This window comes from Micropterus dolomieu, linkage group LG06 (genome assembly GCF_021292245.1).
Source record: "Micropterus dolomieu isolate WLL.071019.BEF.003 ecotype Adirondacks linkage group LG06, ASM2129224v1, whole genome shotgun sequence".
NCBI lineage: Eukaryota > Metazoa > Chordata > Actinopteri > Centrarchiformes > Centrarchidae > Micropterus > Micropterus dolomieu.
This window is the reverse complement of record NC_060155.1, coordinates 8553640-8579737: the sequence shown is the minus strand read 5'-3', so window position 1 is coordinate 8579737 and position 26098 is coordinate 8553640. Positions and strand designations below refer to the sequence as shown.

At 43.0% G+C, this 26098-nt stretch overlaps 1 protein-coding gene across 1 annotated transcript in view; it reads right to left on the bottom strand.

Annotated features, from left to right (window-relative positions):
- Positions 1-454: 454 nt before the first annotated feature.
- The window catches only part of LOC123972633 (retinal-specific phospholipid-transporting ATPase ABCA4-like), a 43436-nt gene continuing 17792 nt past the window's right edge, over positions 455-26098 (bottom strand). The window contains exons 16-49 of the mRNA XM_046052188.1: positions 19707-19911; positions 19513-19605; positions 18816-19022; positions 18036-18213; positions 17652-17783; positions 17124-17263; positions 16875-17012; positions 16343-16524; positions 16035-16140; positions 14984-15189; positions 14318-14372; positions 14008-14067; positions 13264-13436; positions 13031-13155; positions 12751-12849; positions 12103-12384; positions 11852-11884; positions 11655-11760; positions 11500-11574; positions 11042-11211; positions 10355-10532; positions 10134-10249; positions 9723-9870; positions 7408-7531; positions 6896-7025; positions 6559-6679; positions 5013-5075; positions 4630-4736; positions 3873-4014; positions 3461-3595; positions 3056-3159; positions 2756-2848; positions 2072-2321; positions 455-1384 (exon numbers count right to left, since the gene is read on the bottom strand). Of these exons, the coding sequence (XP_045908144.1) occupies positions 1268-1384; positions 2072-2321; positions 2756-2848; positions 3056-3159; positions 3461-3595; positions 3873-4014; positions 4630-4736; positions 5013-5075; positions 6559-6679; positions 6896-7025; positions 7408-7531; positions 9723-9870; positions 10134-10249; positions 10355-10532; positions 11042-11211; positions 11500-11574; positions 11655-11760; positions 11852-11884; positions 12103-12384; positions 12751-12849; positions 13031-13155; positions 13264-13436; positions 14008-14067; positions 14318-14372; positions 14984-15189; positions 16035-16140; positions 16343-16524; positions 16875-17012; positions 17124-17263; positions 17652-17783; positions 18036-18213; positions 18816-19022; positions 19513-19605; positions 19707-19911 (4593 nt within the window). The 3' untranslated portion in view covers positions 455-1267. The remainder of the gene's footprint in view (positions 1385-2071; positions 2322-2755; positions 2849-3055; positions 3160-3460; positions 3596-3872; positions 4015-4629; positions 4737-5012; positions 5076-6558; positions 6680-6895; positions 7026-7407; positions 7532-9722; positions 9871-10133; positions 10250-10354; positions 10533-11041; positions 11212-11499; positions 11575-11654; positions 11761-11851; positions 11885-12102; positions 12385-12750; positions 12850-13030; positions 13156-13263; positions 13437-14007; positions 14068-14317; positions 14373-14983; positions 15190-16034; positions 16141-16342; positions 16525-16874; positions 17013-17123; positions 17264-17651; positions 17784-18035; positions 18214-18815; positions 19023-19512; positions 19606-19706; positions 19912-26098) is intronic.

The following is a 26098-nucleotide window of genomic DNA, read 5'->3' as shown; positions in this document are numbered from 1 at the left end:
AGCGGACCTATTCATGCTCATCAGCTTCACCCAGATGACCATATGGGCAGGAGAGGAGCATGAGATCCTCACCAGAGAATTAATTAGCAGCCGCGAATTGCACAGTGCCATCATCCCTTTGTTTCTTTGAGGTAGCCAATGAAATTCAGGCTAGTGGGCGGCCTGAGGCAATGATACTGCCACTTGCTGCAGGAGGACAGTAATTGGACTGTGTGTCAGATAAATGCAGGTTGTGAATAGCCACTCAGCAAAGTGTCGCCTTAGCCCCCATGCAAAGCTATCTCTCAGCCACTCCGCTGACTTGGATTGGCTTTCTTAGCTTTCCAGCGCAGGTCACCGAAGTGAAAAACTCTTTTTCTCACTGCCGAACCCACTGTAGCAACTATTAGCCCGAGAGAAGAGAAGGGAGCTGAAATTAGTACATATATTTAAGAAATTCTGCACTTCACATAAATTATGAAACTTTGGAGAGTTTTATTTGGGACTCATAATGCAGTACAAATCAGCTAGTCACGAGAGCGCAGAGCATAAAGTATAAAGCATGTTAAAGTTTTCTTTGGTCAGATACAAAATATAATTCCTCTATCAACAGCTATATTAATCTAACTACCTTTGTTTCCCTTAAATGTAATCCTTCAAGAGGAATAGTTTGTGCTATTTTTGTAGTGACACTGGAGAACAACATAACATGGCAATGTATGAAATACAGCAGACAAAGAATACTTCAGTAAAAGGATGGAAACGATAGTAAATGTGTATTGGAAAAACAGATAACCAATGTTAAATTAAATTTGTTTACATATGTCACAAAAATTGAGGTGTGTGCATTTAATGTAACCATTAAAAAATACTGCTTCTAAGGTGCTTAAGTGTTCGTTACACAAATATATACACATTTATACAAGCCAGTCAATCCAGGCAAAAATTGTTCTTTCCCATGTATTTTGTTTTTGCATCGGTTTCTGCTGTTAATACACATGATTTTAAGTCTTGTGCCAGACATGCTTGTTTTTTTATAATAGTGAGGAAGATTACCTCTGTGTTTGCAGCCAAAGGCTTGTAAAGTTTGTCTGTGGCTGTAAAAATGAACTGTTCTAGCAGTCACTTTGGCAGGTAACTGGCCAGGCTCGTCTCAACTCTAAAAAGCAATTTGGCTAGTAAAATATTAAAGGTGGCTTTTGAATTTGTGGAATGTGGAAAGGTATATTGCTTCCCCGAAAAGTAACACCTTTACATCTGTGTTTCTGTACATTCACAGGTGACATTCTCAAGTTTTCCTCTGCACTGGCGAGATCTTGATGTCTTTTCTTCCACCTGCTGTTCGTCTGTGTAATGTAATGTCCTCATCCTCTCCCGTCTGTTGCTTGGCAAAGTTGACAAACACCTGCACAACAGACATAATAATTCAGTACAAAAGGAAAAAAAAATTTACTGCCCCAAGGCATAAAAGCACGAAAATGCATCGGCTCAGGATGGTTAAGTCATACTTTACTGATTTCAAGCGATAAGTTTTAGCGACAGAATCATAGCCCCACTTAGTAACTCAAAACCAAACTTATCAGAAAAATGAACACTTGAACATACATCAGCGCGATAAGAACTACCTAAAATGACTATACTGACCTGCCGTCTTTATATACAGTCAATTGACAGTATATTATGTCAAGCTTATAAGAAGAAATGAAGTTAAACATTTAATAACTGAACCTAATCTTATAGAAGACAGAAAGAGGAAAGAAGATATGGCTGTGGGAGCTTTATATGTGTAACTGAAGTAGAAAGGTTGGATTTGTTGTCTTATTCTGGCAGAGTCCCAAAGTGGTCAAACAGTCGGTCAAATGGCTTGATGGAAAGAGCATGCAGTGATTGGTTTCATTGTTCTTGTTTTGTTTTTTTATGAAATTATGATACAATTTATTATTTAAACATGAAGACTATTGAAATCCAATCGTATTATATGAGATTGTATTTTAAATTAAGTTATTGGGAGGCGATTCACAATTGTTCCTTCACATTTATTATACACAGGTTGAGGCTTTTTGGTAATTTCCCCTGTTCATATGTACAGTACCTGGTCCAGTGTTGTCTGGGAAACAGAGTAGTCTTCGATGCTGAGCCTTTCTTTATTGGCCACCACCAGCTGAAATATTCTGGCAAGGGAGGAGGCGGCTATCTCATACTGCAGCGTGTTGTAGTGCTTCTCCCTCTGAACACAGCCGGGGAAAGAGCTCTCGATGAAGCTCTCGACAGGCTCCAGATCTGGGGACAAGCCCGGTTTAGCTGCCTTGATTTTCATAGTCACGACGTAGCCGTCACCAAATCTGGATCAAGGAAATGCAGTGTGAAGATTTTGGACATTTTTCAGGATACATTCCAGTTTTCTTACTGACTATACTGACTGTGGTTTCACCTATTCCAGCTCGACCTCCATAATACTACTACTACTATACTGAATTAATATCCACAACTTGTACTACCTTAGAATTGCTAAAATTGTAACTTCAATGTTGACCAAAAATTCAAACAACATTCAACATTGCACCTGTGTTTAATCTTAATTTTCTTTTTCTTTAATATATTATGACCCACAGAAAGGTCCAATGCATTTAGGAACATAAATTTTGATGCTTACAAACTGTCTGTACCATGATCATGAGAAACCGTTTAACTTCTATGTTTTAAAAGTTAGAAATCATGATATTTAAATATTATCCAAACACTGTGCAAGCCTACTAAAATACAGAAAACATCTTACTTGTATTTGAGATGCTGGATGGTACCCAGACACTTGAAGGTCCCATTGACCATGATGGCCAGTCGAGTGCAGAGGGCTTCACACTCCTCCATACTGGTGGGAAACAACCATAATCCATCTTTATTTCTACTGCTGCTACAAGCCATAAATCATAATTTCACAGATGTCTATGGTAAAATCAAGCAAATGCCAATCTAGTCATGATTCAATCAACAATTGTTGGCAGAAGAGTTAACTGTGTTTTGTCAGCTGCTGCAGCAGGTGTGTACAGTGTATTAATTTCATTATTAGATGTCAAACCTGTGTGATGTTAGCACCACAGCCCTGCCGTCTTGAATGACACTCATGATGGCATTCCACAGGAAGCGCCGGGAGTGGGGGTCCATCCCCGTCGTGGGCTCATCCTAAACACACACACAGCCACAAACAAACAACAAACTTGACTCTCTCTGAGCACATAATTCCATATGAACACAGACCAAATCCTTATCTCTTATCAGCATATGGCAAAGATCTCAGATTTATGCCAATTTGAACTCAACTGTGCAGTTGCCTGCCAATGTATAAAAACATTTGTGGCCAGGCTTGACTGAACCCATATGGCTTCCCATCTGGATCCATAGACCATTTCATTGATAAATCCCTGCATAAAACCCAAAAACCCAAACAATGGGCTCATGAGCTCCCTGTCATTGGCTAACTCACCAGAAGCACCAGCGCTGGGCAACCAATCATGGCGATGGCTGTGGAGAGTTTGCGCTTGTTGCCTCCACTGTAGGTCCCTGCACAGCGGCCGGCATACTCTGTCAGACCCAGCTTCTGGATGCCCCACTCTGCCACCTAAAGGGGGAAGGGGGGAAATATGCATTTGGTGTGCATGTCCATCCAAATGTGACTTACATTTTTAGGACGGGGAACCCCTACTGTTAACAGAGCCATTCTTAAAAGGACAAAACACACATTAGTGAACACTGAACAACAGTGAAGAGACAATGTACAAAACAAAATAAATAAAACCGACATAAATGTCTCTATGCAGAGCTGAGCCAAATGGTGGTTTCATTCAGCCAGCAGGATGAAATCCTTGAAGTTTTAAGGCAGCTGGAGTCCTACTCACTCTGCGGATCTCTGACTCAGGTACCCCTCTGAGACGAGCGTAGAGGTACAGATGCTCCCTGCCGGTTAGGAGCTCGTCGATGGCATCAAATTGAGGGCAGTAGCCCATGTTCTGGTGCACGTCCAGAATCTCATTCAGGATGCTACAAAACAAGACACAAGGTGCCATTCATTGCAGAGAGCCGATACAGCCAACAACATGAGAAAAACGAAACATTAAACTATTCTGAGTGGGGGTTAGACTAACACAGCCATTATTTAAAACATGTCGCGCAGAGCTGAGAGGAAGCTGATTGCTTTTATGTAAAAACTGAACAGAATGACAAACAATTACATTTAACCTAACATACAGACTGACATTAATTTGGGTTTTAATAGAGGTTAGTGTCCAACAAATTGTATTCTGAGAGGAAAACTGTTATGTTCCAATAAGTTTTCAACATATAGAATATTAGCACCAAAATTACTTTATAGTAGCTCCACAGCAAAAAGTGTTCTGAGACACTAGGACTTTTCGATTAAGTCCTAGTTCCTAGCCTTATTCTGTGAGTACCACGTGGGTTGGTCACATTGCGTCATCAAACAGAATTACGGCAGATTGACCTTTGTGTGATTAAACTTTCTAACTCGTTGGACTGTTTCTGGTCGTCTCCCATCTGGAACTGCGCGCAGGATAAACCAAAAGCAAAGTCTGATCCGGCCCTGAGCATAGTTTGTGTTCTATCGACCAGGGACATTTTTGACTGATCTTTATGTACCTGTAACCAACCACAGTAGCCTCCCCAGAGGTGACATCAGTGTCACCAGTCAGCATTTTGAAGGTCGTCGTCTTTCCAGCTCCATTAACTCCCAAGAGGCCGAAGCACTAATGGTACACAAAGACAATCAGGCTCTCAATGCGAGGACACATTCAGCTGAATCAATAAAGAACATGAGAAAACTACATCAGAAAACACAGAACACACCGGATAAAAAAAAGAAACTAGATGTCCACAAAATATGCTTCATATTAAGAGCTGCTGATAAAAAACAACTACTGCTTGTTATCTGCATCTCTAACAGTCCTGGTGGCAACCTGAGTGATCTACATTTTTAAAAAGACAGTAGTAGCTCTCAATATAAAAGAACTCAGTGACTTTACCTCTCCTGCGGGGACACCAACGCAAATCCGGTCCACAGCTGCCCTCTTCCTGCCCACATACGTCTGTGCAGAGAAGGCAGGGAAACAATAATAACTGATTTGTGTAGTACTTTGGAAAACAATACCAAATTTCAAGATCAGAAAAACAAACACATGATAGACTATAAAATATGCCATATCCGTTTTTTTCCTACTGCATTAAACTGCCTGCATATATTTTCTTTTAGCATGCAATTATTTGATCTGCACTTTATACTGTATGTTACATTTTTTATATAGTGTGCTTTAATCTTTAATTTTCTTTTTCTTTGTCTGCTGTTATGGCCTATATGTACTGTGATATTTTTTTCCCCAGAATGAAAGATCAGAAATTATTATTCGGAGACAACAGCTGAAACACACTCCTCTGCATTCCCAATAATGACAGACAAACTCTCCCACCCCCCTCCACCCCCCACCCTGAGCAAGAAAAAAAGAAAAACATAACCTGCCCCCTTTTCTGACCACTTATTTCAGACGCCATTATGCCACATTGAGTGACTTTTAATAGATTCTTTAATTTCTACCTAAGAAAACAGAAACTAATGAATACTGAATATAAAATTGAATATTTTATCAGCTAGTAATAGATTAATCAGCAGAAACCTGCATTCATGAGGCCGATATATCATCCTAAATGACAGCTAATCTAATCTAAAACCATTACTGGCTTGCGTTAAATATATATTGTATTAATGTAGAGAATAATGCAGGTGAATGACGCCACTTCTGACAAACTGTACCCTGCTCTCCCAGAAAACACCAGTCACGTTGTGAAATCTGCAGCATAACCCAATGTGTTTTTCTATTACATTAATTAATAGAAAATCCATCTAAAACAACATGTTACTGGTTAGGATAATGATGAAAATTAGACTGTACATGATACATGACTTTTCTTTGTTTGATATCGGTATTATCGGCCGGCGGCTGCCCTGTTTTCTAAATATCGGCATCGGCCATTGAAAAACCCATATTGGTCGACCACTGAAGCTAATGTTTATTACATTACATGTCGTAACACTTGGCCTCGGGGAAGACCCAGGACTAGGTGGAGATTATATCTCCACACTGGTCTGGGAACGTCTCGGGATCCCCCAGTCAGAGCAAGTTAATATGGCTCGGGAAAGGGAAGTTTGGGGTCCCCTGATGGAGCTGCTGCCCCTGTGACCCGACCCCAGATAAGTGGTTGAAGATGGATGGATCAATGGAAGTCATAACACTTGTTTGTCAGAGACTTGCTGTGTTATTTGTCATTTTGTCTGCACTGTTGTGTCCATGTTATGTGTTTTTAAGAAATTCTTTCCAAATTAAAAATTAAATTAAAATGAAAATTGACCTGGACTTGAACAAATTAAATTACATTATAGAATGGTCAGGAAGAAATCAATGAGCTTATATTACATACAAAGTCTACTGCGGTCTAAAGTAAAATATGAAATTGAGATACCATGATGAAGTCACAGACAAGACACAGAAAACCGTGGTGGAAAAAAGTGGTTTTTACCTTAGAGAGGTCTCTGAGCTGCAGGATGTCTGTCTTGCTCCCTCCGTCATAAATTCTTCGCCTCTCTGCTGCCACGTCATCATCCTCATCTTGTATTGGAGTCTGGTTTTTGTCTGATAACCTGAAGGGTGCAAGAAAATCATCTGCTGGGAAGAATCTAGTATAACTGAACTGCACTTTATCTGTTAATAGGCAGGTATGAGTTCTGACCCCGTGTGAAAGAACTGCCCTGGTCAAGATTCCTTGGAAAGGTCAAGACGGTGTTGTAATAAGAGATTTAGACTCTGTGTATGTAAACATGTACAGTGTGCTGATCAGTGTTTAGCCAGTCCCTTACCAGTGGTCCAAGAAGAAACGATACTGGATCAGAAGATTGATAATGAAGTAGACTAAGCCTTCCACTGCCATGAAAGCAACATTTTTCCCCACAAAGTCCCACCGGAAAGGGTTTTGTGTGTACTCTTCACCTGAAAACAGAAATGAGGTCTGTACTGAAAAAAAAGTATTTTCTTTTATGTCACAAGCTGTACAAACACCATTTCCCAGTAGCCAGGAGAGCGATAACTCAAGTCTTCTACTGTAGGAGTTTGCAAGTATGTTTCATTGAAGTCAGGCAGACAAAGAAGTCACTGGTCACTGGTAAGTATTAACTAGAACTATGATTACAAAGGTGCGATTTTGTAAAATCTAGTAAACAATTTCCAGATTTATGCCACCAATTAACAAACAATCATCAAAAAAGCAGGATTTCTGATCATATTATTTAAAATATTTTGAGTGATGGACACTGTGCTACGTATCGTGAAATAATGATGGAAAACACATGGAACAGCATGGAACCGTACTTACCAAATCTGGCATAAACATCAGTAACAGCCTGGTTCATGGCCATGTCTATCAGTCCTCGCCCCAGGCAGAAGTGAGGGAGCACCAGCAGGCATTTCTTTAGCCACTCATTGAACATCAATAAAGACTGGAAACACACATACACATTTACATTTCACTTGAGTGCAGGATTGATGGAACCCTCCAACATACAGTAAGCAGTATACACAAATATAATAATACAAATAATTCTAACTAAATTAAACTTCAATTCAGAAGCTCTGTATTTTATGGAAGACTTTGCATCACTGCATAACCATCTCAGCATTGTGTTCTCATACACAACATTTCCATTATATCTTATGAAATGCTGAATTGCCCTTCTGTTTACCCAAGTATGAACAGCGCATGCAAACAACACCAATTAATTCACTGAAACAACTTCAGTTCAACTTATGCATACTGTAGGTTTTTATTCATTATTCAACTTTAAAAACTTGCTGAAAACATAAGCGCCACATTTAAAACCAAAAACTCATTTGCATGCATTTGTAATTGAACCCAGGTCATCAGAGCTTTGGCCAAATGTACACGCCCAGCATGTTTAAATCACGTGGACTGCTCCTCCTGTTCATCAGGGTCATATAGAACAGGTGTACATGACTATTCCTATTTTTATTATACATTTGATATGAGATCAGGCTGTTCTCTCCGGTATCGTCTGTGGATTTTGAAAATTTAGCGAAGATTGAGTAGTGTAGGAAGTGATCACTGTTCAGCTTTGTTTTGCACACACCGTCAAGTCTCTGCCGTTGTTATAACACCAAAATCAAATACTGAATCCCTCCCCCCCAGTGCACATGTATTCACTAAACCAAAGTGACTCGTTTATGAATTCTCAGACAAGTAATCGTAGGAGTGCATTCAGTTGTTATTTATTGTTGGTGACGAATAAGCTCTAAGTTTAGACTCCTGGAAATATTGCCATAACAAAGATATGGGTCGTGCCACCTTCTTCTCTCATGACTCACCCATTGCAAGATTCATCAGTGAGCGCAGAGCAGAGGAGCACAGATGTGCGGTGGAGCGAACCATCTGGCAAACAGGATCATCTCCACTTTTTGACCAAGTAGCATCTGTGCCATTTCCCCCCTACATGTCTTTCCTCCTACTTGATTGTTTTTATTTTAATGTGTGAGATAAGACATGGCCAGAATTATAGTTTAAAACATAAAAAAAATGTGTTGTAGAGGTATGTTTTGTTTATTCTTTTCCACTCACTGTCACGGCTTAGTTATGGAGCGGAGCCATTGATAACGCCTGTGCTTTTCCTGCTGTATTCACAGTGTCCCCTCTCAGCAAACCTGATTTTGATTGCCCTGTCTCTGCCATTGTGCTGTAACATTAATCTGATGTTGCTCTAAACTAAGATATATTTGTCTGCTCCCTAGTGCCCTATTCAACACTTCAGACATGGATTCACTTAGAAGTAATGAATCGGTATGAGTCATCAAAAGAGTCAAACTTCCTTGCAATTTATGCTGCAATGATTGATTTTTTTTGGCCACATGGGGGCAGCAGAAACATCTGACAAATGATGTTTGATCCTTGGATAATATTAAAAGAATAGATGTGTGTCCCTTTTTGAAGCTGCACTAATCAGTGTAATGTGAAAGGTGTTGTTTGTAGTTCCCCTCAGCTTTACGCAGCGTTTTAACATATTTCAGGTAATTGTTTTAGTTGTACGCCTCATAATTTTACTGCTTTCAGTTTGCCACCTTTTATCAACCCTGTTTCTAGCAGCAGCAGGCAGCCATTTTCAGCAAAAAAGCTCTAAAACCCATTGTACACCTACCTGCTCTGCATCAAACAATGGACAAAGCTAGCATCTAGCAGGTGAATATAGTGGAGAGTGAATATTGGACATTTGTCAGCTGGCCACAAACACAATTTAAAATGAATGCTTATTTTGCTCCGTGTCTAGTGGATGTGTAAAAAGATGTTTACAAAGCTTGTTCTGCTACCCCCCAAAACTTAATACTGCTTTTACTTGTACATTTATAAATTGATGCACTCAGCGGTTAGGCTCTTTGGGGTGTTATGGGTTTTAGCAGGTGAAGGAGTACACCAGTAAAACTTGCCACAGATCTACAATACTGTTGACTTGTGTAGGAGGGCTCTCACCAGTCAGACTAATACAAGACTAATGTGAGTTCAAGACTAATTCAAATGTGCATCTTTACAGTGGAAAATAATTTGGGAATTCCTGTTAACATAATTTAATTGTGTTAGCTGTGGGGTTTTTTTCTTGCTATATTTCACAATCTATATGTACTTACCCGATTGTTTTCAAAAAGCTCCAGGATGAAGGTGATAGCGCTGCTGTTGATGCCTATGAACAGGTTGATGCAGGACAGGGACACATATGCAGTACTTGGGATGTTGAATAAGTAGGACATGGGATACATCATGGGCGTCACTGACCACCTATAAGATATTTTAAACAAGAAACATTTCAAAAACCAATTCAAGTCATGTTGTTTTTCCTCATCCCTTTTCGGGCATGTATGTTTTTTTGTTCTCGCTCTGTGTATTTCCTTGTTATACAGAGTTGATATGCGGTCCCCTGTATGTCATTCATTAATTCATTTGTTTTTTGTTAAGATGTGAGATGTCCTAATAAGGCCCTTTAGGTGCCCGCACACTATAACACTAACTCACTTGCTCAATCAAACTAAGCAAAGCCTTACCCATATAGTAGAAGCAGTGCTATTAGTGCTGGCAGGTTGGATGGTGATGTGTAACACTTTTTGTCAAAAGCCATGAAAATGCCAACCACCAATGCAGTGCTGAGACTGTAGTTAACCTAGGGGAGAAATAAAGCATGCACATGAGACAAAGAGTAGGTGAAAAAATGATATATATTGTATATATAATCAATTTTAATATTAAATTTAATATTTTGACTTACCATGTCCCAGAAGAAGTTGGCCACCCAGTACACTAAAGGGCTGACCCCACTGACAAACTGTAGGTGCTTGGCCTTGGTCACACGCTCCTGGATGAGGTAGAGGACGAAGCTGGCAGGGATGAAGGACATGGCGAAAATGACACAGATTGCCACCACAGCGTCTACTGAAGTGGTCAACCTGAAGAGAGAAGCAGATAAAGTGTCAGGGCCATTGTGTAATTAGTAATCAATATAAAAATGCTTTAAGTTAAAGCCAAAAAAAACATTTGGTGACAAAATAATTTGATATAGACATGGTCATGTTTCAGTAATGATCCTGATTAATTTTTTGTGTGTGTTTATCTTTATTTATGGGGAAACTGGCATTAAAATGAAACTAAAAACTAAAACTAATAAAACTAAATTCCAAACAACACATCAATAAAATATACTATACTCGTGTGAGTATAAATGTAGTCTGCTAGCGTATACAGTGTTAACTGGAATGAGAAAATAATTGTTTTGGGTGTTGGGTGTAAATTTTGAGTTCCCTTCCTCTTTAGCACAAGCTACTTTAAACTTTATGCATATCTGAGTATATTTAGATAAAAGTGTGTTTGTATACATATCTTTTAGAATAATTGTATTCTTTAATGTGCAAAAACATATTTTGATTTCAAATAAATAAAATATAAAAGTACCACTCACACTGTGACTTCGGAAAGCTGCTCTTTGGTGAGGTTCAGAGGGTGGTTGACGGCGGTGATGCCAAAATCGACAGGTTTGGCAGACGGAGGCAGGAAGGCCCGCAGAATGGCGTTATTGGCCACATTCATGAAGGCCACCATAGCGTGCCAGCCTTTGTTATTATACCAAACCTGACAAAGTGGAGCAGGGTTAATTGAACACATCTCACAAACTTACTTCTTCTTACTTGATAATTGCAGTCCTGATATACAATACAGGGACTTGCAAGCTGACCTTTCTTATATAAAACCTTTAAAGAAAAGCTACAAAAGACTATAAACTGAAAGGTTTGTAATATAAAAGCAAAGCGCCAGTGGTAGACGTCAGACCAGCGACTATGAATGTTTGCACATAATTTCTACCATTTGCTAATGTGCTATTTGTCGAAAAACCTGCTACTGTACCCACCCCACACCTACCTTTATATTGAATTCACTCTCCATGTATCGTAAGAAAGGACCAATTTCCCTGAGTGCAAGTCCAGAATAGTAACCCTGTTAAAGAAAATGCTCATTATAAACTCACTTGATCGACTCCACAAACTTGTCTCATGGACAAAAGAAACAGTGAGTACCGCTGTGATGTTGAGCATTCTTCCCAGTTGGTGGAAAACATTCTGAATGTCTTTGGGTTTGACGTCCAGGATGGGAAGCTGTCCTCCAACCGACAGGCCGCCATATCTGAGGACAGACAATATTTACACTCGGTATCCCACATCAACTACACAAGAGAGACAAGAGGGACTTGCAGCGATAAAGCACAAATGATTACCTTTGTTCATTCACCCAGTATTTGCTCTTCAAACTGTGAAATGAAATTCAGAATTGAATCAAGCAGAGAGGTAATTATTTAAATGTGTTGAAAAAAGTGGTCAAACTAAATGATTTGCAGAACAAGCAAGTTTTTTCTGTCATGTTAAACCTTGTTTTAATTGCTTTGTGACATGTTAAAACACTATTTCTTCTTTAAGTCTTTCCGTTAAGTTTCATTTGAATGCAGATATATACTGCATTTCAACCTGCCTGGCTCTGATGATACTGGGGTAGGTTTTAACCAGGTAGTCAGAGATGTTCCTGTCCGTCAGGTTCAGCATCGTGTCTCCCGTGGCCTCGGTCCGCTGGCGAGGTGGCAGGCCGCCTGCTCCGATGGGACAGATGGGCATCATGGTAAGCTTCTTACTGGAGCTGCACTGGCAGGAAGGAGACGGGTTCCTCTGGTTCCACTCAGGACTCTGTAAGATGTTGCTGACTAGAGGAGAGACGTCAGGATCCTGCCACTCTGATGTGTTGTTACTACAGGGCATTCTGTAGGGAGATAAGTGGAGAAATACAAAAAGGTAAAAATGAATTAGCATGGTGCTGCAATAAGAACTTAAAAACACATAAAATGTCTTTTGAGGATGGGATTAATAATATTTATATGACAGTCTTGTATTATATCTTGGATAAATATGTCACCAGTTATGTGATGCCTTAATGATAATGTGACAGTATACTGGATGATCAAACATCTGATGAGCTTAGCAGGTAAGAATTCAGCAATTGTTACTTGAGCTCCAAATGTTTGAATGCATGTTGGGGGATTTCTGTACCAGTATTTGAATTCATGAAATATGATGTACTCATGTAATTATGGTCCTGTCTTGTCCTGTCGAAAGTCCTGATACTCACCCTAGTGATTCTCCTTCCATACAGCGTGTCCCCAGGCCTGGTCTGCTCAGTAAGCGCTCTGTGAAGCGTTTCATTGTGGGGTCAAATGGTTGCTCGTTACTAAATAGAGATGACAAAAATTAAGTTAAAGCTACTAACTGACTGGAGAAATATAAGCAATATGATCACGATCAATGTGTCGGGTACCTCAGTGTTTATGTGATTCATACTGTAACTGATGGTTTCTTTAAAGCTAGTGTCTTTTTTTTTTTACATTTCCGTGTTTGTCATGAGGTCTGACCTGAAGAAGGTGAATTGCTGTCCGTACATCCAGGGGGTCAGAGTCAGACTTGGATACTCTCCAAACGGAGGGACGATCGTGGTGAATATCAGAGCTATTAGGACAAAACTGGCAGGAAGGACGATCTGAAATTGCCAAAATACAAGTAAGCAAGTCACAACACTCTGATGTATGAGAGTCAGTCATAGACAATGCACGCACAGTTTAAACCAATACAAAAAATACACATATACCTGTGCCAGGAACTCTTTCTGGCTTCTTATGGCGTGGTGAAACCTCTTCACCAGCAGCGCATGAAACTGCTTCAGGATCAGAGTGGCCCCTTTCACCTGCCTGGAGCCCTTTCCTTCACTGCTATCTGATGCACCATGGGTTATGCCGTTAGTCTGCGTCACACCATTAGGTTCTGTGAAGAAAAGATACAGTAAGTACTGTATATAAAATATCTATTGGAGTATTTGCTCGAGAGGCAGTGGTAGCAAGCTGGAGAAGCAGGCTTAGTCATACCGCTGAGATTCCACTGAGCGAGGCGCATAAACTCATCTGACATTTCAGATTTTTTTTTCAGATTCTATGCAGCTGACAAATAATTAATTTAAGTAAACGTATGAATTTGAATTTAAAGCAGTGCTGTGCTAGAAAAGAGCAAGCAAGCAGAATAAACTGTCTAAATAAAGCCTAAGAATATCATAATCCCTGCTTTGTTTTTAACAGTACATGCAGAGCATCTGCTCTAGATTCATGGATCACTTAAACTGCTTAATTATTGCCAACAAATTGGTCAAAGATAAGCATTTTAATGTCAGAATACTGCACTTTACAAGATGACATCCAAATTACCTACATGTGATAAATCCTGCATACCCGGTCAAAACTTTATTGTTGAATAACAATAATTTTTGCACATACTGACTGACCAGCAGTCTCAATAAAAAAGCTTAAATTGTCAGAATTCTTTGGGCACTTAAACCTCTGACCTTCATCTCCCTCTGCACCAACTTTGTTGCCGTTTGTTTTCCGTTGTAACATCCACTGTTCTAGAGGCATGAGTGCACAGGTGAGACACAAAACACACACACAAACTCGAGGGTTAAAACTGACAAATGATGCACCACACCTCATGGAAATACTACACAAGTAGCCAATGTTAGAGTTAGGGAAGTGAGTAAGGGAATTCACAACAATGGTAAAAACAGGTGCCAGGCCAATATATAAACATCACAGGGCAACGGGTCAGAAATTCTATTCCAGGAAAAGGCCATGCTGAATATCAGTGGAGGTATTTACCAGGAGTGGTGGCATTATTCGCTGCTTCTCCATCTGCAGTGACCTTTATGAATATCTGGAAAGAAAAAAACAACTTCCCTGAACTTTCAAAACTTTTCACACATTAAATAAAAGTTCTTCCCTAAGTTCAAAAGTAAAATGATATACGTTATCAGTATCTTTTAAAAAACATAGCAGGAAATGTATTCAGGGGAAAATGCTGCCATCAACTGCAAATTTCTGCCAGTTTAAGGTCCACCTGTTTCCAGTCCAGACTTACTTGTTTCAATAATTTTATACATTTAAAAGTAATTTTCTTTTTTGAGAATACAAGAATTTAAAGACACAATAGTAGACAAAACATACTGTTAAGATGGTTTTTGCAGTGTACAAGTTTTTATCATTGTAGTCATCCACTGAAAACATATTCAAGAGGTGTTTGTTAGAGGTGGTGGTCTTATTATTAAAAATTAAATAATTTTTTTCATTTATTTTGTTGCTCAGATTAATACAATTACATTTTTGTTTTTACCGGACTATGGCTGTTTTCTTGTTGATGATGTCAGAAATCCCAAAGCTGATTTCTCATAAAATCCAGATAAATTGCAAGCTGTGAAAATGTGATATTCTGGAAGCTCATGTTTACCATCTGTTTCATGCAGTGTAAAAGCAGCATTAAATCCCTACCTCCTCTAGTGATGTATCAGAGATGCCGAAGCTGCTGAGGCCCATGTCGGCTAGTGTCTCCTCCAGCTCCCTAAACAGGCTGGCATACGCTCGATGTTTGAAGCCCTTATTGGGGAGGAGATAGGTCATCTCCTGGCCAATCGTCTCGATCAGCTTGGCTTCAGGGACGTGGTGGTGGATGAGACCAGTGATGCTGTCTATATCCCCTGGGAAGAAGACGGAAAATCATAATTTATGGAGAGGTTAGTAAAGTGCTGGCAAAAATAGCAGAAACCAAGAAAAGGACAAAGCAAGGGAAACTGCTAATTATGCCCAAAACAAACATTATTATTCAAGCACTAAAATGCATGAATGAATTTGTGCTTGAATCACTGCATCTCAAGTACAGTGTCCTCAGGCAGAATTAGGAGGGGAAGGCATGTGGGTCAACAGCACCACTAAATTATAAATGTGAAACAATAGTGTGTTCTGTTTCTGTTTTAAAACTTTGATAAGTGGGCCAGCCACAGGAATATCAACCAGTGCACACATACACATCCCTGAAGGTCACGCATACAGTGGTTTGTACTGCTATATTTGTGAGGACTTTCATTTACTTGATTTTCTCAATGAACTTCTTACTATGGTTAAACTTGTAGTAAATAACTAATCATGTTTTTTTCTGACATTGTTGAATGTTTAATGATAAACATTAATGATATACACAGAAAAACCTAATACGTGAAAGCAAACCTAACCCTAATTCCCTAGCTCATATCTCTAACTTTAACCCTCGCAACTACATGCGTAATCTTAAGCCTTATCTTAACTTTAACCTAAATCTGAATCTAACCATAGCTGGAAAATTAAGTCTTAACACCCAAACAGCTCTTTGAAGAAGGAAGGGACTGCCAAAATGTCCTCCATTTCTCATAATGTGCTCACTCACAGGGTTTAAATCCCAGGTTTTCTGGGTAACATAGACGTGCAAGAGAACACATGCACACAAACAGAGGAGGAGTACTTCATGAATATGCAGTTAGAGTAAAACTAATATGCAGAATACACTTACCATCTAGAACTCTGTCTAGATGCTGGAACTGGTTCTGAGACTGATCTTTGTATCTGGTACAGATGGAGCAGGAACAGGAGCAGTCTGAGGCACAGTCGCAATCGTTCTGATGAAAACAGCAAAATCAAGAACACCTTTAAGAATTCAAAGCTTCTACCAGGAGACTGGAACTTCAGTGAAAGAAAAGCAGATGTTCTCCTTTGTGTCTGCGTTTGAAAACAATTACGAGGGATAAACAGACAAGACGGCACAGAAATAACATAGTTTAGGAGCTCTCTGGCTGATTCTGTGTAAAAGGTAAACGTTACCTCCTTCTTCTTCAGATCCTTCATTCGGCGTACGAGTGTCAAATAGAAACCAACTCCAAAGCAGTTCTTGAGGAAGAGGGGCGATCCGCAACAGTGGAGTTGTCCTTTGGAGATGATGGCGATGCGGTCACTCAGCAGGTCGGCCTCGTCCATGTGGTGAGTGGACAGAATTACAGTCCGGCCTGCACATGGGTCAAACTTTTAATAAAGTACTTTTTAGAAGGAACATATCAGCCCATTCTAAATGAACAAATAATGAAGTTATCATAACTTTTAAGTGCCTTTGCCAGCAGATTATTGATTTTATGACTGCAATTTTTGCTTTTTGAAGCTGAATTTTTCCGTTTGATCAGTTCACTACTTAATTCAAATGCCTCAGGAGAGCTGTAAAGCTGCCAAGGATTTGGTTTCATTCTTCAGTGTCTTTAATGTAGCAGTAAAAAGTGGACAGTATGGGTGAGATGTGTACTGGTGGGGGTAGAACGTGCATTTTAGAATGTGGATCTAAAGGGGAGAAATGAGACATTTTTACCAGCTCTGTATTTTAGTAGGAGGTCCCAAATGGATCTCCTGGAGTAGGGGTCCACTCCTGAGGTGGGTTCGTCCAGGATCACGACTTTTGATCCGCCAACAAATGCCATGGCAACTGACAGTTTCCTCTGCATGCCGCCTGTAGAGTGTGAGAGAGAAACAACTGTTCAGAGCAGAAACAATGATGAAGGAATGAATGAAACTCTAGCTCGCCCACTCTCCCCTTCACACAGAGGAACACGTGGTCCACCTGAAAGGTTCTGAGCCTCATCGTCTCTCTTGTGAGGCAGCCCAAGGTCCACCAGCATGTCCTCAACCTCCCTCTCCGCCTCCTCCTGAGTCCGACCCTTTAGCAGTGAGTAGAACAGGATGTGCTCCTCCACTGTGAGACTGGAACAAAAAAGGGGCAGCAGTAATCATTTTACAATTTTACAGAAGAAGAGTGTAAAATTGTTGTTTTGACATTTGTGGGACTGTGCAAAGTCTGTGATAGGGCAGTAAATCAGTAGCTCTTGCTTTCAGCATTTTTCATTTTGAAAAATGTGCATTGATTTTTACAAAGTCCTCACTTTATCTTGGACAGACATTCTAAACTTTCAAAGTTCAATGAGCAACTTTTAACAAAGAAAATGATATCAACACGACTTTTAGTTTGTTCTTCAACATCAATAGATCCATTCTTGTTTTGCACTTTTTTGCTGTATACTTTGGAACCACAGTCTGCATGTTTTTTTTCATGTTCGTGCTCCGGTTCAGCACCTTCTGTAATCTAACTCACTGTTTGAAGAGGATGTTGTACTGCGGGCACATCCCCATCGAGGAGCGGATGATGTCCATGTCGGTCCGAATGTCTCTTCCATTAATGTAGGCTGTGCCAGATGTAGGAGGGTACAGGCCAGTCAGGATTGACCTGGACAGAGCAGAAGCACATAGGATACAAATGTGCGCTGGGATTTCACAAAGGGAGTAGGGTAATCCAGATGTCTATAAAAAGTGTCTCGAAGAGAAAGGCAATTTATAAGAAATATTTGATTATCCCTTTCAAATGGTAAAATATTGCTAGGAGAGCCTCTCCTGCAGGGATGCTGCCATAAAGATTTTTCACTTTTGTTTATCTGTGTTCTTTAAACGAACCAAATAAGAAAATCTGATTTCAGCTTACATAGTGGTGGTTTTTCCAGCCCCATTGTGCCCCAAGAAGGATGTGATCTGGCTTTCATAGAAATTAATGTTGAGACAGTTGACAGCTGGACGAGAGCTTCTGTCAAACACCTTCACCAGGTCCTTAATCTGCACCCCCATCACCAGGCCCAATGGGTCGTTCTCAAAGAACATCTGACCTGCATGGCAAAACAGACCCAAAAAGGCTGAGTTAACTTCAGAAAGATTATATGAATTTAGATTATATATTGGATGGTGGAATAGCTTTGCTCTCAATATCAAAATTAAGAAATTAAAAGCTTGTGAAACAAAATTTCAAAAACAATATAACAAGAGAAATTGTTATGGTGTATTACACATAACTAGAATATCACATTCCATGAAATATTCAATAGAAAGTTCTGAATATTTTATCATGTGTAATTCTGACCAATGTTGTCTAGTAAGGTTTGGTTTCAAACAGCAGCAGATTTTCACATGCAACATCAAATTACACTCTCCCTAATGGCGATACTCGCCAGTTACACGTCCTAATCATCAAGAGTTTGGACGCAACTGCACCTTGTCTTTGTTTTTCCTCTCTAGTTTCCATCGTCTCATATCTGTGACATTCCTTTTCCATCTTGCGGATCCAGGTGTGGTGTGTTACCCTGCCTGTCCACCAGATGTCCTCAGTGTGTTCCCCACATGTTAATTTCCAATCTACAGTCGGCCCTTCTTTGAGTTACCGCTGCTAGTTCCTCCTAGCTCCTAGGCTGCAGTTCTGTATTTATGTCCTCACCTTCCATCCCTGACTCCTGACACTCCTCCTCCTGGTTTGGAGTTTCCCCTTGTCGTCTCAGCAGCTCCCTCTCTCTCTCCAGTTGCTCCCTCTTACTTTGGTGCTTACAGGCTTTCCTGTCAGCTGAACCATTACAGGTGTGTGTCTCTGGTGTGCCCTGGCTCTCAGCATCCTTCGCCACATTGTCTTGCTCAGGTTTCTCAGCATCTGAAGAAGACAGATCGCAGAGCCGTTTCCCAGTTAGGATGTTCCCCTTTCACAGTCGACTAGAGATGGTGTGTACATGTATCTTGCTAGTGATGGTAACATTGTTTTCTTGCATGTTAGATGCCATCATTGTGAAATGTTAACCATTTTAGAGGTGTTGTGCATTCTCATTCAGAGAGGAACAGGTTTCAGACCCTGTGCTGGAAAGAGTGCACCCTAATAAACTGCTACCAAGATGCTGATTCAATTCTTGCTCTAAGAGGGCTGCAAGGGGAGTGTCATCTTATTACATTTGCATATTGACCTTTCCAATACAACCACAGTCTTCCAACGGGAATTAGAATTTTGCAGAGAAGCAATTAGTTTTGAGGCAAAAAATAAGGGCTGATATTCACTTCTTCCTCTTAGGTTAAGTAAAGTGACAAACCTCCTGTGACCAGGCTGCTCAGTTATGAGGCATGTAAGAGATTTTACAGTCAGTGATACTAACCTGGATCAGCCATTTCTGTGTGAGAGGGTGCGGGATTTTGCCAGTATGAGGGCTGGAATGGGAAGTAAAATGGTCGACCAATGCCATATTGCCCTGTGAAGGAGAAATTTGATGTAAGTTTCAGCTTAGTAAACTTGTTGTACCTACAAAGGGGTAAAATACTAAATTAAATCATACAGTATTAGCAGCCCAACCTGGGAAGACATTGTCCAGATACCAGGCCAGGATGGCGTAGAGGACAGCATCAAACACCATCATGAGGATGGATGTGAGGAAGGAGTAGGTGTCTTTCTCTAAAGGGCTGGTCTGGATGTTGTCCCACTGGAGACCCAAACCCTGCTCCTCATACCGCGACAGATACTCCGTCCCAAAGCCAAAGGCTACTGGAGACAACAAGCTCTAGAGAAGCAAGGGGATGGGTAAATGATTTACTGACAAGTTGTGCAGAATATCTACATAAAGACATTTTACAGCAAAATGTAATGTCTCAAGATTCAATTTATCAATGTCTGTGATGAATAAAACATTTTAAGTGCAACAAATGTACATATATATTCTTCTGTCACTGGTAATACTATTTGTTGAAATGATGATACACAATAAGTTAAAGGTGCCATATAATGGAAAACTATTTACTTTGGCATAGATGACTCCAGTCCTCAATACAACTCTATAGGGATAGATTATCCCGCCCCTCCCTCTAGAAAGCCAATTGTCTGCTTTTAACAGCCAAGGTGGAAAAATATTAAGCCAACAGTGTGGTTCCACTGACATAAGGTCTACTACGCATGCATCACTACTAACACACATGCATAGTAGAAGTAAAACCAGTGGGGAAAAGTCTTCAAACTTTTTTAGCAATTATTTCAGATTTTACTGGTGATTCTGTACATGCAGCTTTTATGTCCTGGTGACAAGTGAAAGTGCAGTTTTGGCTTTCTCTCCCTATTCATTCAGATAGGAGGCTGTGGCCTGTACTACGAAGGGAGTTCAACCTACTCAGAGTTTACTCCGGGTTATCAAGCAAACTCAGGTTTGACAAACTCTGACCGCCTGCACTAGTGTTAAATGGTACTATGACGCTGAATAAGATGTTGGTTAGTTGAGTCGGTGTTAACCCCATGTTAACTTAATTGGAGTTGGTGCACGTTCACATAAAGGGGCGTGTTCGGCCGTGCAGACAGAGTTCTTCGCAACGGCGCATGCCCCGTATTTTCCCCAGAAGAATGCACGTTGATAGTGCCAGGATATGAGTTTAAAGACACCTTAACAGCTAAATCTAATATCGTGGCAGCCGACAAAGCCCGGGAGGCTTGTTGGCATCGCAGTAAATTTGTAATTATCTTGACAGTGTTCTTATTGTAGGCTAATTCTTTATTACGTATTTTATGAATGTTTCATTTATGTGTAATATCATTAAGATGTAAAGATACAACTGCACATTGTGTCCATTGTAATAAAAAATTGGAGCCAGTGGAGAGGGGGAAAGAATTTTCAATTACTTCGATTACTGTGGTAGATTTACGAGAAACTAATAATCAAAAATCTACAAGTTAACATTGTATGATAGAAACTCTCTGAAAAATAGGTTGTTTTTTTCAAGTAACCACATCGCTTCACTTTGTAAGGCTGCAACACCACACGTCTGCCGTGTGTTATGCATCCAGTGGGAAATTACTGTATATTAGACTCCACAATCAGATTTAGCAGTGAGGAATTAGGTGAGTTAAGCCCACATTCACTTGTGACTTGATATTTCAGGGAATTTCTGATTTTTGTTCATGTAAATTTGACACTTTAATCTAGGATTTTTTGTCTCTTTTTTTTGTTTATTAACCCCCACCCTGGCTCCGTATTTTTTGGACACATAAAGTCCAAAAATAGTCTAAATCTAAATATGAAAACACTTCAATTCTATAGCCTGAGCCTGAACTATAGCCTACAGATAGGCTACATCTAATAAAGTTAAAATTAAAGATCTCCTCCCTAAAATCACAGAGACTGCAGGGCTTGCTGTATAAATATAATGCTATTGTGTTAAGAAAAACTTAATTTCCGCTGCAACCGCAGTGGAACAAGTCTAAAAATACTTTATCAAGTGGTATGTATTAATAGCCAACTTCTCATCATTAACACTGAGTACAGATGTGGTGTGTAGTCCATGTATACAGGGTAACCTCAAGTTAACCATGAACATAACCTGCTCAGTGCAGTTTAGAGATGCAGTGTAAAGTGCCATGGCAACAGACCTCGGGGAACGTCTCGGCCTACGTATGTAACCCTCGTTCCCCGAGAAGGGGAACGAGACACTATGGGAACGCCTCTGGGCGTGGCAGGGCTGAAATCATAAATGAAACTTCTCCAATCCTACTGTCGTTGCTAGAATGGTAGCGTGTGACGGCGTAAATGGAGGCGTATATAAGCACGCCGGCACACCGGACACATTAGCTCTTTGCTATGAAGCAAGGCACTCCAGGCGGGGTGAGGTGTGGCGGACCGACGCAGTGTCTCGTTCCCTTCTCGGGGAACAAGGGTTACATATGTAACCGGAGACGTTCCCCTTCGAGGGAACTCGAACTGTGTCGGTGACGACACTGTGGGAATGAGAATACCCACTATGCCACGCCGAAGCCTCCGCCTGCCCCCCAGTGTGCAGTAACCCGTAGGCACGACTAAGAGGAGAGCGCACGGGTGCCGGGTGCAGAAGGAAGGTCCAGACTGTAAAACTGAGGAGTGGCCCAGCCAGCTGCCTCACACAAATCCTGGAGCGAAGCCCCTGCGAGGAGGGCCCAAGAGGCCGCCATGCCTCGAGTAGAGTGCGCCCTTACGGCCATAGGTGAAGGTAACCCGCACACCTGATAGGCCAGGGAAATAGTCTGAACGATCCAGTTGCTGATCGTGTGTTTAGCGGGGAGCCCAGCCTTGGGGGACCCGAAACACACCAGCAACTGGTCTGCTTTCCTCCACCGGGAGGACCTCAGAGTGTAAATACTCAGTGCTCTGACAGGGCAGAGCAGATGAAGTCTCCCGTCCTCCGCCGTCACACGAGGTGGGGGATGAAACACCTGCAGCACCGTAGAACCTGCCAACCTGGATGGAACCTGGACAGGGGTGCAGGATGGCTCTGACCCTCCCCGGGGCAAATTCCAGGCATTGAGGAGAAACCGAAAGTGCCTGGAGATCCCCCACCCTCCTCAGAGAGGTGATAGCGAGGAGAAAGGCCATCTTAAGGGTCAGGTGCTTGGCCTCAGCCGGCTCCAGGGGTTTGAAGGGGGCCTCAGCCAACGTTTCCAGAACCACTGCCAGGTCCCAAGTGGGAACCCTGGAACGAGTCACGGGTCTCATCCTCCGGGCTCCACGGAGGAAGCGCACGACCAGTGGAAGCCTCCCCAGAGGCCCATCCCTCAGAGGGGCGTGGAACGCTGCCATGGCAGCCACATACACCTTGAGTGTGGATGGGGAAAGGCAAGCAGAGAAACGGTCCTGGAGGAACTCCAGTACCATAGTCACCGGGCAGGTTACTGGGTCCACCGCCCGTTCTCTACACCAGGTGGCAAACACATTCCACTTCAGGCCGTACGTCCTTCTCGTGGACATTTCCAGGCAATTTATGTGCCAAGAGAAATGATGCTCCTGCCAGGAGCCTTTTGCAAAGCGGCCGTCCATGACCGCACCCCACCCCGTGAGTTAGGCGTCTGTCGAAATAATTGTCCGGCGACATGACGCTCCCCAGGTTTCGTCCATACTGACAGGGAATGAAGGCACCTGCTCGTAACCCGTATCAGATGTAACGGATTTCCCCTCGGGGAGAATCCCTTGGATTTTAACCACCACTGCAGGGCTCTCATGTGCAGCAGGTGCGGCCTAGCTTCACTCTGGTCACTGAGGACAAAATGGACCCGACGCGTGCAGGCGACAGGTGGGCCCGCATCGTCGTCGAGTCCCATACCACCCCTAGGAACGTAGTCCGTTGGGCAGGTGTCAGCATGCTCTTCTTCGCTCTTCTTCAGCCCCAAATGCTGAAGGTGGGCGAGGACGACATCTCGATGCCGAACCACTAACTCCTGAGACTGAGCCAAAATGAGCCAGTCGTCGATGTAGTTCAGTATGCGGACGCCTTGGAGCCTCATCGGGGCCAGAGCTGCATCCATGCATTTGGTGAACGTGCGAGGGGAGAGTGCTAGGCCGAATGGAAGAACCCGATACTGGTACGCCGCGCCCCGAAGGCGAACCTCAGGAACTTCCAGGGAGAGGGACGGATGGAGATGTGGAAATATGCGTCTCGCAGATCTAACACCAGCCTCGGGGCTGGTGGCCGGTGTTATGCGTAGGTCCCCGGCAGCATCCTGAAGCAGAGGTCCGCCAGGGAAAAAACGCTGATAACCCGTGGTGTGTGAGCCAGAGCGCCTACCGACTACGGCCCCTCGGGGCAGGCAGAACGCCACATGCTCGCTGGAGGCTAACGCATCCCGAGCGCTGACACGGTGGTGCTGCCTGAGCTGCCACGAGGGAGGGGACCTCGATCGTCCTCTCTCGGGGGGTGGGCTCAGGACCTCTTCCCCTGACCCCGGCGAGACTGAAGAACGGTCCTCAGATCCGTTCTCTCGGGGGGCTGTGGGCGAGAGTGCCACCTCGAGTCCCTGGTGTGCTGAGGGGGACCACGAGAAGCGACACTCTGCCTCAGGTTCTGGCGGTAGGAGCTGGACGACGGCTGGGACCGTCTCTCTGCAGCCGTCGCCATCCTGGACCCAGACCGGCGCGTTGAGCCACAGGTGCCACTCCGTGGCCACCAGCGCCGACATGGAGCAGCCAATGGCGCGGGCCGTCTCCTTTGTGACTCGGAGTGACAAATCCGTAGCTCTGCGGAGCTCAGCGATGTCCTCCTCAGAGGGGCCCCCTCCCGAGTCCATGTCCTTCAGCAGGTCGGCCTGGTATGCCTGCAAAACCGCCATCGTGTGCAGGCTCGCATCAGCCCGGCCCGCCGCCATGTACACCTTGCCCACCAGAGCAGATGTCACGCGACATGGCTTGGTAGGCAGTGCCGGCTCTTTAAGGGACGACGCAAGACCGGGCATCCTCAACCCGAGGCATTGTCCCATAGCCGAAGCCCTTAACCCCCGCGACGTTGCTGTAAACCCGGAGCGGGGGAGTAGTCAGACGTGCCAAGAAGGGCTTGCCCCAGGATTTGCACAACTCGTCATGCAAATCCGGGAAAAAAGGCAGAGACTGGCGCGGAGGCGGCGCCGCAGGAAGAGCTCATCCAGCTTACTGGCAGCCTGTGTGTCCGACACAGCCTGCGGCCAATCAAGCTGGAGCTTGCCCACTGCCCGTGTCACCACCTCCAAGATGGGCGCTGACTGATGACGTTGATCCGGCTCCCGGAAGTCTTCCTCCTCCATAATGCTGAGCACATCCAGCTCCTCAGAACCAGACCACCGCAGCCTCTCCGGGCTCACACCTCGAGCGGGAGAAGCCGAACGGGGAAGAGGGGAGTCTGAGCCAGCAGACGAGGAACGGGAAAAAGCCTCGGCAGTCCCGATGCCCTCGGAGATGTCGCGCTGGGAGCCCCATGACCGAAGCCGCCACGCTGCCTCAGCGAATGCCGGGCCCAAGCCATGGGGAGAGCGCATCCGGCCGTCTTCGGAAAAGAGAGCCGCACAGGACCTCAGCACCCTCAGGGGCAGGGCCTCGCAATGGCTGCAAGCAGCCCCCTCGAGAGCTGCCTGGGCATGCGGCATCCCCAGACAGGAAACACACAGGGCATGAGTGTCCCCAGCCGTGATGTAGCGCGGGCATGGAAAAACACACTGCCTGAACTGCTCACCAGCCATCTCCTCTGCTTCTCCTTCCAGGTAAGAAAACTTCCTCTCGTGGTTGCTTTTTTTCTGAGTAGTCTCGAACATGCCAGAGTGCCAGCTGAACAGAAAAAAGCTAATGTGTCCGCCGTGCTTATATACGCCTCCAGTTACGCCGTCACACGCTACCGTTCTAGCAACGCCAATAGGATTGGAGTATTTTCATTCATGATTACCACGCCCAGAAGCGTTCCCATAGTGTCGTCACCGACGCAGTTCGAGTTCCCTCGAAGGGGAACACCTATCCACCTTTTGTAGTACGGGTTAATCGGGAAGTTACACCCGACGTCACAAAGTTACTCCTGAAGTTACCTGGATAAGCCAGTTACCTCGATTTGTAGAACAGGTCTAGGTCTTGATGGTCCAAAGTAACTGCCAGGAGGCATTACCAAGATGGCTGCTAAGTGGCGGGACTTGCCTATAAGGACTTTGTTAATATTTACGCCTACAAAATTTACATAAACCAGCCCAAATTCCAGAGAAGCGATAATTCTTAGAGCTTGAGCTGGACGTTGTTGTGGCAGTATGTCTAACAGAAAGTGCTTTTATGGTTATGAAGGAAACCCTCTAATGTCTTCTGGGTGCTCTGCCTCAACTCTGTGATTTATAAAGTCTACTGATGGACATAAAAACTTTACTTGTTACCAACGCTACAGTAACTGCTAGCTGCTGCTAACAGTAGCTGCTGTTATCAGCTGGCTCTGAACCAGCAGTCCAAAGCTTCTGTACTA